At 45.0% G+C, this 14,450-nt stretch overlaps 1 protein-coding gene across 1 annotated transcript in view; it reads left to right on the plus strand.

The window, feature by feature from the left end:
• The first annotated feature begins 7,459 nt into the window (after nt 1-7,459).
• LOC140729811 (G-protein coupled receptor 83-like) overlaps nt 7,460-14,450 on the plus strand; it is a 47,942-nt gene continuing 40,951 nt past the window's right edge. Inside the window, exons 1-2 of the mRNA XM_073050023.1 lie at nt 7,460-7,831; nt 12,594-12,719. Of these exons, the coding sequence (XP_072906124.1) occupies nt 7,460-7,831; nt 12,594-12,719 (498 nt within the window). The remainder of the gene's footprint in view (nt 7,832-12,593; nt 12,720-14,450) is intronic.

Genomic DNA, 14,450 nt, shown 5'->3' on the forward strand with positions numbered 1-14,450 from the left:
TGCAGCTTGTTTTGAATATACAAGGACACACAGACACATACAGTCAGAGTCAAGGTGGATTTGGTCAATGGAGGACACCAGTGAGTCGGTTGCTGGTTTAAACTTTCAGTAGCCCAAAAGGGGTGAGTTAAGATCGATCCTGAGTATTGATAAAGGACTCTCTCCAAGTAGCCCGTGAGGGTGAGTTTGTGTCCATTCAGCTATGAAAGTGTGATTGTCACTTAGTTAATCCACAGGAGTGGGTTCCATGGTGAGGGGAAAACCTTTGTGAATGCCACGTGTGTGTTTACCCTTTGTCTGGGTGTGGGAGTTCACTGAAGAAAGGCACCCCTGTGGTAAATCACTGTTGGAGTTATTTCGTATGTCGTGGGACGGGATAAGTGGCTATCACGTTGTGAGTGATTGGGGTAACCGTGTGGAATCTACCGATGTGTCTAACCCTTGCCTGGGTTTGTAGATTATCACTTGAAGATGGTCCCCTTTGTGATAAGCTACTGTTGGTGATAATCCATACATGGATTCTGTTCGAGTATCCTGTGGCCACCACTTTGAGATGTCCCGTAGCTGAATTCGGGTGTGGTACCACTTGTGGTGAAAGGATATTCGTTGAAGATCACTGTCAGTGATACTTCATGTGTGGAGTGGAACAACGTCGGAGATAAAACTATTGTTATTTTGTATTGCTATCGTGGAATCTGTGGATTATCAACGTAATTGCCTTCTCACAACATTCGCCTTTGGATTACAAACATCTCGCATTAATCAACCTGTGCATTTGAACTGAATTTTTCTTACATACCGTCGTAAGACTGTATCACTTACCACCTGAGCTTGAAGAAGTTTGGGGATTTATATATTTACACCTATAACACTGTTATAGGTGCATAACACTGTTAACTCTTGATTGACCTGGTTTAAGTTACTATATGACATAGTAACTAATAAAACAGTGTTTTGTTAACAGCAAAACCAGACTCCAGGTGTGTTCCATTGCTGCTACTTTTACAGGGTTGGGTGTACATAACAAATAACCATGTGTTACAATAGTGGCGTGCAGAAGAGCATCTCTGAATACACAACATGGGCTACAGAAGCAAAGGGCCACAAACATACACTCACTGAGCGTAAACCAATTTCAATTCCCATTCCAGCAAGGGATCCAGGGAACTGTGCGGAACGGCCAGAGGAGTGTGAGTAGGTGTTATTCCTGATTCAGTGATGCGGGAGGGAAATGAGGTTGCTCATGTGGAACATTCTGCCCCTGCTGAGCCCATTGTAATCTGTCAGCTGTGCACCATCGGACCTCAAACCAGATAATTTATTTTCATACATCAGCACACAGCTCCCTATGGGGCTTTTTCATTCATTTCCTGCATGTTAACCCCTCCTGTTCGAGAGCTGTTAGGAGACTGGAGTATTTTTTTGTTGACCAAAGTCAAGACACAGGCATAGAGAGCCCAGATGTCCATAGCTTCCTCTAATACTGATGACTCATAGAGTGTTAGAGTTCACAAAGAAGTACAGCACAGAAAGAGGCCCTTTGGCCCACCTAGTCCATGCTGAAACCACTTAAACTGCCTTCTCCCATGGACCTGCACCAGGACGATAGTCCCCCATACCCCTGCCATCCATATACATATCCAAACTTCACTTAAACATTGAAATTGAGCTCGCATACACCACTTGCACTGGGAGCTCATCCTCACTCGCACGACCTCTGAGTGACGAAGGTTCCCCTCGTGTTCCTGTTAAACTTTTCACCTTTCACCCTTAACCCATAACCTCTGGTTGTAGTCCCATACAACCTCAGTGAAAAAAGCCTGCTTGCATTTACTTTCTCCATACCCGTCTTAATTTTGTACACCTCCCTTAAATCTCCTCTCAATCTTCTACATTCTAAGGAAAATAGTCCTAACCTATTCAGTCTTTCCTTATAACTCAGGTCCTCTCAACCCGCCAACATCCTTGTAAATTTTCTTACTTATATTTGCGGTTGCACAGTTTGTTGTTTTCTACACTCTGGTTGATATTTCATTGATCCTGTTACAGTTACTATTTTATATTTCCCACGGGAAAATGAATCTCAGGGTTGTATATGCTGACATATATGTTTTTTGTAAATAAAATTTACTTTGAATGTTGAACAGCTGATGTTTCAGAGTGGGGAAAAACAAAAAGGAAACAAATTATTTATCAGCAGCAGAGAAGGTGGGGGAGTGGGTAGACTAGAACAAGGGTTCCCAACCTGGGGTCCATGGACCCTTCGGTTAATTGTAGGGGTCAATGGTTTAAAAAGTTTGAGAACCTCAAGACTAGAGGGAATATATCTGATAGTGAGAGTCCAAATTAATGTTAATGTTACAGTCTCTTGAATACTTACATGGAACACAGAACACAGAACAGTACAACAGGAAAGATCCTTTAGTCCATGATGCTGAGCTAATGAACATCCTCAGCTAACTAAATTAACAAGTAAATACTAACCCCTTCTCCCTATACAATGTCCATAACCCTCTGCTTTTTGTACATTGATCTAAGGATCTCTTACACGCCTCTATCTCATTTGTCTCCACCACCACTCCCGGCATCACATTCCAGGCACCCACTGCTCTCTATGTAAAGAACTTACCCCATGCACTCCTTTTGAATTTGCCCCCTCTCACCTTTGCCTCATGCCTTCCAGTCCTGTAATAGACATTTCAATCCTGGGAATAAGAGACTTGCTGCCTGTGTTTGCTTCTCATAACTGGTTGCCTCTAGCAACCAACTTGAACAAAAAAATGGGGGGGGGATATTTTAAGATGATTGGAGGAAAGTATAAAGGTGATTTCAGAGCTAAGTGTTTTACACAGAGAGTGGTACACATGTACGGAATGTCCTGCTAGGAGTGGTGATACATTAGGGACATTTGTGAAACTCTTACATAGGCACATAGATGATAGAAAAATGGAGGGATATGTAGGAATGAAGGAGTAAAGATAATAGCTGTCTGCTCTCTATATTCCTCTCATAATTTTATTACTTTCTATCAGTCTTCTTTCATCCTCCACCACTCCAGACAAAAAGCCTCAGGTTTGTCCAACCACCCCTAGAGATGGCAGAATGCTCTGTATTCCACCCAGCATCCTGTTGGACCTCTTCTGCACCCTCTCCAACACTTCCTGCTCCTTCCAACAAATCTTACAAACAGAACTGATTCTTATTTTCTTGATTCCATGCCAACAGTCACACGATGGAGGCTTAAGTAGCAAACAGTCCACTGGATGGGTTCAACGAGTCGAGTAGCATCTGTTGGAGGACAGGAATTGAAATGGTCAGTAACTTTAAATTCCTTGGCATTATCATATCTGGGAATCTGTCCTAGGACCAGCATATAAGTGGCATCACAAAGAAGGCATGACTGTATCTCTACTTTCCTAGCAGTTTGCGTAGATTTGGCAGGCCATCTAAAATCTTGTATAGATGTACAGTGGTGATTATCCTGACTGGTTGCATCAAGGCCTGGTATGGAAATACCAATGCCCATGAATGGAAAAAGCCTACAAAATGTGCTGGATACCACCCAGTCCATAAGGCCCTTCCCGCTATTGAATACATTCGCAAGGAGAGCTCCACAAGAAATCATTATCTATCATCAAGGACCCCCACCATCCAGACCATGCTCTCTTCTTGCTACCACCATCTAGCAGGAGGTTCAGGAGCCTTAGGTACCACAATCACTAGGTTCAGGAACAGCTATTACCATACAACCATCAGGTTCCTGAACCAGTATGGATAACTTCACTTACCACAATTCTGAACTGATTCCACAACTTAAAGACTCACTTACAAGGAATCTACAACTTGTGATCTCCGTATTATCTTTCTAATTAATTCATTGATTGATCAATGGTTAGATTTTATTTGCACAATTTGTCTTGTTTTGCACATTGGTTGTCAGTTTTTGTTTATGTATAGTTTTTCATACATTCTGTTGTATTTCTTTATTTTCCTGTAAATGCCAGTAAGAAAATGAATCTCAGGGTTGTATATGGTGACATATGCATACTTTGATAATAAAGTTACATTGAAAACTTTTTAATCTTTGATAAACTTGTTGATGCTTTGGGTTGAAACCCTGCCAATTTCTTTACCCCTACATACACTGCTCGAACTGCTGAGTTCCTCCATCGGATTGTTGCTTCAGATCCCAGCATCTGCCATCTCTCTTGCCTCCACAGTTGACTCTTAATTGGCCTTCTGAATGCTCTGAAGGATTACTTCCAAATCTTCCCAAAAGTGAGCTCCAGATACCACTGGTCCCATACACCCAGACAGATGCACATGCATATTAATCGCCACACATACAGCTACTGGTGCTAACATACATGGGTCTGCTATTCAGATCTTTGAAGATGGATTTATTGGTCCATCTGAAGCTCCCCCAGGGACATTGGAACATCTGTCAATGTTGGTACCATTACACTCTTTGCTCATGTTGGGCTCCTTGGCAATTAGAGCTGGAGAACAGAGTGAGAGTGAGAGAGAGTGAGAGTGAGAGAGAGAGAGAGAGAGTGAGAGAGTGAAATAGAGAGAGTGAGAGAGAGAGAGAGAGAGAGAGAGAGAGAGAGAGAGAGAGAGAGAGAGAGAGAGAGAGAGAGAGAGAGATCAAAGGCAAATGGCCAGAATGGTTCAAGCTACAGGAAGGCGGCCGTAACTGAAATAGCCACACATTACAACAGTTGTGTTAGAAAAGCATCTCTGAATGCACAAAATGTCAACCTTGAAGTGGATAGGCCACAGCAACAGAACTCCTGTAGGTAATAGCATGAAAGCTGAGTGTGTGTGCACGTGTATGGATGTATGAGAGCTGTGATACAGGGAGCTCACTGTCAGGAGATTGTGGAAACAGTTCTTCAAGGGGTTAGAAACATTGGTACTGCTGCATAACAACAAATTTCACTACGTATGCCAGTGATATTAAACCTGACTCTGATTCCGATAGATGTGCTGAATGCACATGGTCTTTCTCCCAAAGAAACAGAATCAAAGTGTGGAACTAGAGTATTGAATTGAATTGACTTTATTTCTTACAGCCTTCACATACATGAGGAGTAAAAATCTTTACGTCACATCTCCATCTAAATGTGCAATCATTATAATTTATAATAAATAGAACAGTCAATGTAACATAGAAATACACTCAAATCAGCGTGAGTTAATCAGTCTGATAACCTGGTGGATGAAGCTGTCCTGGAGCCTGTTGGTCCTGGTTTTCATGCTGCAGTATCATTTCCCAGATGGTAGAAGCTGGAACAGTTTGTGGTTGGGGTGACTCGGGTCCCCAGTGATCCTTTGGGCCTTTTATCACACCTGTCTTTGTAAATGTCCTGAATCGTGGGAAGTTCACAATTATGGATGCGTTGGAGGATAAGCGGTGTTCCACTGTTTAGGAAAGGCTCTAAGCATAAAGCAGGAAATTCTAGGCTGGTGAGCCTGACATTAATAGTGGGAAAGTTATTGGAAGGTACTCCAAGATAGTGCTGCACTTTGGGAGGATTAAGCAGGATAGGTCATACAAAGTGAATGGTAGGGCACAGAGGTGTGTGGTGGAACAAAGAGATCAGGGAATACAGGACCATAATTCATTGAAAGTGGTGTCATAGGTAGATAGGGTCATGAAGAAAGCTTTTGGCATGTTGGCCTTCATGGATCAAAGTATTGAGTACAGGAGATGGAATGTTATGTTGAAATTGTATAAGACATTAATTAGGCCTAATTTGGAGTATTGGTTTTGGTCACCAACCTACAGGAAAGAGGTAAATAAGATTGAAAAAAATTACAAGGATGTTACTGGAACTGGAGGACCTGAGTTATAAGAAAAGATTGAATAGAATAGAACTTGGTTCCAAGAACTTAGAAACTTGAGGGGAGATTTGAAAGAGGTATACAAAATTATGAGGTGTATAGATCGGGTAAATGCAATCAGGCGCTTTCCACTGAGGTTGGGTCATCGGTTAAGGGTGAAAGGTGAACTGTTGAAGGGGAGGATGTTTTCAGGGAAACTGACAGAAAAAATGTGGCAAATGTTCAGTGGATACTGAAGTAGGTACAGAGGAGATGTCAGGGGTAAGTTTTTTATGCATGGAGTGGTGAGTGTGTGGAATGGGCTGCAGACGGTGGTGGTGGAGGTGGAAACTAGAGGGTCTTTTAAGGGACTCCTGGATGGATACATGGAGTTTAGAAAAATAGAGGGCTATGGGTAACCCTAGGTAATTTTTATGGTAAGGACATGTTTGGCACAGCTTTGTGGGTCGAAGGGCTTGTATTGTGCTGTAGGTTTTCTGTGACTCCATGACTGAAAACCAGAGGGCATACTTTTAAGGCGGCGGGGAGAGATTTAAAATCTTTGGGGGGACTTCACACAGAGGATGGTTTACGGAGTGAGCTGTCAGATGAAGAAGGCAGTTGAATCAGATACAATAACAGTAATTAAAAGACATTTGGGCAGCTCTAAGGATAGGAACAGTTTAGAGGGATATAGAGGAACAAACAGGCAAATGGGACTAGCTTAGATGAGCATCTGGGTCAACATGGATGAGTTGGGCTGGAGGGCCTGTTTTCATGCTGTGTTAGTCTATGACTCTATGCCTCTAACCCAAAGATGGACCTTGCTCACTCATCCACCTGGGGAGAGCAAGGGTCAGGTGGAGTGGTTTAGGTACAGTATTCACACCCTCCCTTTTCTCTCCCTTTCCTCACTCACTTCCCTACTTCTTTCCCCTCCTTCTGATCTCTTACCTCCCCCCTCCAGTCTATTCCCTCTGCCATTCATCTACTTTCTCTCTCTCTCCCATTTTCTCCATCTTCCCTTTCTGTACTCTGTACCTCTCCCTTCGCTCCCTGCTCGCTCTCTTCTGCTCCTCAACACTCTCATCCGCACTCCACTGTCCCTATCTCTCCCCACCTCCGTAAATCCCTCTGCTCCCAGTCATCTGTTCATTCCTCTCTCTTCCCCTACCTTTTCCCAGTCTTCTCGTTTGTGAGGCTTATTTAGAGAGCCACTATCTCCGGCGGCCGCTGAAACTCCTCCCACATAAGAGCGTCAGAGTTAGTGAGACTGGACGTGCAAATTCACCTCGAAGCTGAGCGGGACCTCAATCTCACCGGGAAACTAACAAGATACTTCAGTCTCACCTTGAAACTGACCGGTCCCTTCAAATTCACCCTGAACCCGACCGGGTCCTTCAATTCCCCCCCGAAACTGCCTGCACGCTCGAAATTCACCGGGACTCGACCAATTTCACCCGAAAACTAATCTTCACTTTGTTCTGACCTGCACTGAAACGGGGTTTGAGCGGGCTGTCCCATCACCAGAGAATTTATTCCACATCCTCCTGTCGCTGGACGAAAGGCGGACAAGAGGACACAGATACTAGTGGGAGGATCTCATTTCGCGGGAAGGTCCAAGTCGCCGCCCATGGCGAGCGGAGAGATACCTGGCTCCACCGACTGCCCCAAGTCCTGGTCCCTGTCCAACGCCCTCTTCTCCCAGCTGGAGGGGCTGCAAGGTGGCTGGGAATGGAACATCAGCACATTCGAGAACTTCTCTGTCGATCGCCTCCGAGACTTGCTCAAGTCAGCGCGGCACAGCGCGGAGGCTCAGAACACCGCCGCCAAAGCCCTGCTGGCGCTGGCTTACTCCGTTATCATCGCCCTCGCTGTCTTCGGCAATCTCCTGGTGTGTCAGACCGTCCTGAAGAAAAAGACCGTCACCGCCACCAGCCTCTTCTTCCTGAACCTGGCGGTAGCCGACCTCTTCATCACCCTCCTCAACAGCCCCTTCACTCTGGTAGGTCTCAGTGGGCTTCACTGCGTGTGAGGTCCGTCTCTCTCTTGCTGACCAACATCATGCTGGTCAACTTGTGCTCAGCAGGACCCCTTAAGCAGCCCTGCGATTAATCTGTGTCTAACCTGTGCTGTCCCTGTCTCGGGAGTGTGTGATGGGACAGTGTGGAGGGAGTTTCACTCTGTGTCTGACTCTGAGAGTGTGTGATGGGACAGTGTGGAGGGAATTCACTCTGTGTCTGACCCTGGGAGTGTGTGGAGAGTATTGGTCCTGACTTAGCCCATGCTGTATTTCCCCTGAGTGTATTTAGTGCAGCAGTGTAGAGGGATCTTTACTCTGTATCCAGTCCCTCTGCACCTGCCCTGCCCTGGTAATGTTAAACAACGTAACAGTAGGCTATCCTGCCCTTCAGATATTGGTCTTTTAACCACAGGCTACTTTCCTGAACTACCCCCACATCCTTCAGTTCTGTTAATATCTAATGATCTCTTGTTTGCTAACCCACCACAGACTTGGAGGGTGCTTTTACAGTTATACACTCAGTGGCCACTTCTTTAGGTACACCAGTAAACCTGCTTGTTAATGCAAATATCTAAACAGCCAATCAGGTGGAAGCAACTCAGTGCATAAAAGCATGCAGACATGGTCAAGAAGTTTGGTTGTTGTTCAGACCAAACATCAGAATGGGGCAAACTGTGATCTAAGTGGCTAGGCGTACAGCGCTCCTGATAAATGTTCCCAGTGGATGGTAGGGAGACCCTTATGATCCTCTCAGCCATTCCTTAGTTGGGTCTTCGGACCCGATGCTCAGCTGCTCCCACACCAGATGGGGATGTATGTTGCAGTGTTACATACACTCAGTGTCCACTTTATTGGTTACAGGAGATGACTAATAAAGTGGCCACTGAGTGTATATTAGCCGGCCTGAACATCAGCACAAACCCTGTCTGCCTGTTAGGCTGCCCCACATGGAGAAGAATTCTTCTGTCCCAGTAGGCAATACGACCTTTACTTAGCAAGAGAGCGATCTGCCGCACTGATTCAGAGCAGCAGAGAAGAATTATTAGAGTGACTAAAGATGAATCAGTGACTTAAACAGGTTGATGAATCTCTACAATTCATTCCCACAGATGGCTATGGAGGCCAAGCCATGGGGATATTTATTTATTTAGTGAGATAGAGCACAGAATAAGCCCCTCCGGCTTCTTGAGCCACGCCATCCAGAAATTTACCCGCAAACCCCCCACCCCACCACTGAGGATCTGTGTGTTGGGACAAAGGGTCCATGGGTTGAGATAGGGTCCGTGGATTGGGGGAGAGTGCCCATGTGTTGGACAGGGGGTCCATGTGCTGAGTCAATGTGTTAGATCAGATACTCCATAGTTTGGGATAGGGCCCACGTGTTGAGATAGAGGGCCCGTGGGTTGGGATAGAAGAGAATGGATTGAAGTAGAGGGTTGCGGGTTGGGATAGGCTGCTCATGGGATGGGACAGATATGGTTAAGTGATCACAAGAGCATCACTGCAAAGGGACTTGTTTGTGAAGATCAGTTTCCCAAAGCAGATTCTTTGCACACTGGAACATCTGGTTGTTAGATGAAATCAGCATGATTCTCCTGGGTGACGTGTTCCTCTTGTAATGACCCTTATTAGCTTAAATACACCTTTCCATGCTGCAAAAATTGCCACTAATAATCAAACCATTGGGTCTGAATCCACGACTAATGGCTGCAATCTCATCGAGTATGACCGGCTGTGCATTAACCTCCTATTGAAATGTGGAATTGCTGCAGTAATGAAGGTCATTCATCCCATCGGGTCTCTACAAACTCCCGATGCAGTCCAGTTAGGTTCATAATCTACAGACGATCTTTCCCTAGTGTTTGGAACTCAGTTCCCTCAGGAAAGCCTTAACTGACCGGTTCCATCAATCTGACAGATTGTCGACCTTTGCAGAGCAAGGGAATTTTCCTCAGGTCACCCTGGTGTCTTCTGCCCCTGAGCTGATAACCTCGGTGCTGATGAGAACATCTTCCCTCTATCTCCTTCTTCCTAAACCTGTCTGTATCGGCCAAGCCTCCTATAAAACTCCCTTACCCCAGGATGAACAAGCCTGGCTTCACCCACTCACCCTATATCTGAAACCCCTCTTGTTATGATCGTGGTGCTGGGAAGCCGGGGTGGCCATGAATAAGACACACGAGAGACAGAGAGATGAGGATCAGATGTGCAGCTGCTTACTTTACTGGTAAGTCATCTACCCAGAATGCCCTCTCACATTACATTCAGTACATAACACAAGGGTCAAAATATACATGAATGTCCCTCCTCCCTTATTTTAAAGGTTTCTCCCCCTTCCATTCACAGACCAGCTGATGAACTATTAACTGTCAATGGAGTAATGATCAAATTTAACTAACAACAAAAAAACATTTTTGTTAGACTAGGGAAAGAGGGTAGACTGTCTCTATTCCCAGACATAACCCTGGGGGTTATCCTGCCTCATGCACTGAGAGATTCAAATTGTCTGGAGGCCACCTGTCCCTTTGAGGGTACCGGTGACCTGAGTCGTCTTATCCCTTGGTGGAGTATGTATACATGTTGGCTTGGGTACTGTATCATTAGTAGGGGGCACCTCAGAAAGCTCAGGTGATGGGGGAGCTCCTGAAATCTTTGCTTCAGAATCCCGACCCGTTTCTACAACTTGGTCTGGATTGGTCAGTTTGTGTTCGTGTTCACTCGCCTCAGATGAGGGCAACAGTGATCAATGTGCCTTCTCCAGTTGTCGTGCTTACTAGTTTCCACTGGGCACGACACGGGGCCGGTTTATGCCATTGTTGTCACAGGTAACTACTTTGTTCCAGAGATGTAGTTCTGGGCAAGTACCCTGAAACTTCTGTACTTTGCTCTGGCACATCTCTCTGCTTGGGTTTTCTGTTCATTTATGCCAATCCGTTTTGTGTCTGGGGGTCTAAGGTGTCAAGCTGGGTGCAGGTTTTTCATCGGTGCAGTGGAGCCATTTTGATGGTGACTGTCTTCCAGTATGTCAGCAAGAAAGTGCTACGATGCTGATTGAGGGATCCACTTCCCACTGAAGTCTTGAGGGCTTGTTTCATTGTTTCTATGAACTGTTCAGCAAGGCCATTAGTGGCTGAATGATACGGTGCTGACTTGAAGTGCTGAATAACATTTGCTTCCATAAAGGCTTCAAGCACTTCAGGTTGGAGTTGTGGGCCATTGTCAGTTACAAGTTGTTGAGGAAGTCCAAAACGGCTACAAATGGAATGTAGCTCCTCAAGTCATTTTTCAGATGTAGTGTTCTTCATGAACTCTAATGCTCTGTTGTTTCATCATATGGTCCCATACTTCCAAGCATTGTCACCATTGTCAGACACAATCCCATCCCAGAAAAGTTAACTGGCTTTACCCACCTTTCTCTCTCTCTATTTGTTTTATTTAACTGTCCCATTCTATCCCCTCAAATTCTTCACTCACCACATTTCCTGTGGCAGTTTTCCCATGGATTCGTCTTTTTGCTCAGCCATGAGGACCTGTCAGATCATCACCAGTTGTTATGCTTGTGGTAGTGGAAAGTCACACGGCCGTGAGTAACACCCATGAGAGACAGAGAGGTGAGGATAAATGTGCTGCTGTTTATTTTACTTGTAAGTCATCTACCCAGAATGTCCTCTCACGTTATGTTCGGTACATAACACACAGGGACACAGCAACCCGTGAATGCACACCTTTTTTTTGGGGACCACAGATGTTGTGATACTCCAGCTGTAGCCCAACCAATCAAATATTGAAAGACTTAGATAGAGAGGATGTTTCCATCAGTGGGAGAGTCTGGGACCAGAGAGCACAACATCAGAGTAAAAGGATGTTCCTTTAGAACAGAGATGAGGAAGGATTTCTTGGAATTCATTTCCACTAATGGCTGTGGAGGCCAGATCATTGGATATATATTTACAGTAGAGTTTGAAGATTCTTGATTAGTAAGGGGCATCAAAGCTTATGGGAAGGCAGGAGAATGGGGTTGAAAAGGATAGTAAATCACAAACATGACAGATTCTGCAGATGTTAGAAATCCAAATCAACACACACAAAATGCTAGAGGAACTCGGCATGGCTTGGAAGGCTTTATGGGCCGAATAGCCTAATTCAGCTCCTATGTATTATGGTCTTATCTACTACAAATTACTGAAAATCCACTGAACACTTGCAGATAAGCAGGTGATCATAGAAGCATACGGGCACTGCTCAGTACATCACAGAAACCAGCCCCCCCTCCACGAACTCTGTCCACACTTCTCACTGACTCAGTAAAGCAGCCAGCATAATCAAAGTCCCTACCTACCCCAGATATTCTCTCTTCTCCTTCTCCCATCAGGCAGAAGATACAAAAGCCTGAAAGTGCGTACCACCATGCTTGAAGGCAGCTTCTGTCCCACTGTTATCAGACCCTTGAACAGACCAAGATGACAAGATGGACTCTTGGCCTCACAATCTACTTCATTATGATCTTGTAGCTTATTGTTTACCTGCACTGCGGTTTCTCTATAGACTCTATACACTTCATTCTGCATTCTGTTATCGATTTACCTTGCTCTACCCCAATGCTCTGTGTAATGATTTGATCTGTGTGAACAGTCTACAAGACAAGCTTTCCACTGTATTTTGGTAAATGTCATAACAATAACTTTAATCAACAAGGAAGAGGACAAATTAGGCTCTAATCCAGTAACTTGTTGATGTTCCTCAGGTCCGTTTCATGAGCAGTAGCTGGGTGTTTGGAACAACCATGTGTCACATCAGCCGGTTCTCCCAGTACTGCTCTCTGCATGTTTCAGCGCTGACCCTGATGGCCATCGCACTGGACCGGTACCAGGTACACATTCCACCTTTTGTGTCGTCTTCGTCCAGCATCTCCAAGATACAAGGAACAGGCCCACTGGATCAACACATACCCACACTTCCCATTCTTTATTCTCACTCACAATGGGCAATCCTATTCTCTATCGTCTATTCCAGAAAATAAACCATGGAACAGTACAGCACAGCACGGCACCCAATGATGTGCTGACCTATCAACCTAAGCCTTCCCTCTTACACAGCCCATAACCATCCATTTTTCTCTCATTCATGGGAGGTGGGGTGGAGATACGTCTCAACCAAAAGATGTGTAAGGCGCTCCTTCCCTCCTCTAGCCTGCAGGTCGCCCTTGGGCAAGGTGTAGCACCCGCTTAGCCGCCCGATCAGAGTCACATGAAGCCACCGGAGCAGGTGGTGGATGGTCATGTGAGCAGCTGGTGCATATCATAACCCCTGGTTATGCAACCACAGACACCAGGCAAAGAATATTGATAATGGCTGGTGTCACCCCTCTTGTAAAGACACTGCCCAGAAGAAGGCAATGGCAAACCACTTCTGTAGAGAAATTTTCCAAGAACAATCACGGTCATGGATGGAGAAAATAGTAAGATCAAAAGCATGAAGGGGGTCTTCCCTACAAGCAGATAAAAGACATGGAAGATCATAATGGCCCACGTCAAATGACACGCCACATATTGATGATGATGATCATGTGTCTATCTAAGAGCCTCTTATATATCAGCCCCTAGCACCACCAGCAGTGTATTCCAGGTAGCTACCACTCTCTGTGTAAATAGAAAGCGACCTCTGACATCTCTCCTAAACCTTCCTCCACTTACCTTAAAAACATGTCCTCTGGCATTAGCCATTGGGTGTCCACTCTGAATATGCTTCTTCGTACCATATACAGTACTTGACCTTTATCAAGTCACTCACCCTTTGCTCCAAAGAGAAATCCCTATCTCATTCAAACTCTCCTCATAAGACATCCTCTCCAATCCAGGCAGTGTCCTGGTAAATCTCCTGTGCACCCTCTCTGAAGTTTCCAAATCTTCCTATAATGAGGTGACCAGAACAGAACACAAAATTCCAAGTGTGGTCTAACCAGCTTTCTATCTTTGTCATATTCCTATTAAACCCCGCTTCCACCCATTCCAGATTCTCCCCCTCACCCATACACTGGGGGGGGGGGTGGAATTTACAGCAGCTGGTAATAGTTTTGCAAAGCATCATAGTGTGGGTCCTGTCCTTGTGTTGGGGGCCTGGCTGTGTGTGAGAGGGTGGGAAAGGGCTTGTTTGCTGTTGTCTTGTTTAGTCCTGTTGTTGCTGTTGCAGCTACTTGTGTTGTTCTGCTGAACACTGTGGGCACTGGAATGTGTGGCATCATTGTGGGCTGCCCCCAACATATTGTCAATATGTTGGTTGTTAATACAAATGGTACACTTCATTCTATGTTTTAAAATACAGGTGTTTGCCCCCCCCCCCCTTACAAAGGTAGAGCGTTCCTATGAAACCTTTCTTAAGCCGAAATGGCATAAAGCAAAGAACCATTAATGTATATGGGAAAAATTTTTCTAAAAGCAAAAACCCTCTTGGTAATGCAAAAACAGGTTACTAATGTATGTCTTTTGTAAAAGCAAAGTGGTATAAAGTGAATATTCGTAAAGCAGGGGACACCTGTACACATTATATAAAAAAAAATCTGAATTGATCTTTAATTGCCTTATCGGTTCAGGGACAATTAGGG

Source organism: Hemitrygon akajei, chromosome 6, assembly GCF_048418815.1.
Source record: "Hemitrygon akajei chromosome 6, sHemAka1.3, whole genome shotgun sequence".
Lineage (NCBI taxonomy): Eukaryota > Metazoa > Chordata > Chondrichthyes > Myliobatiformes > Dasyatidae > Hemitrygon > Hemitrygon akajei.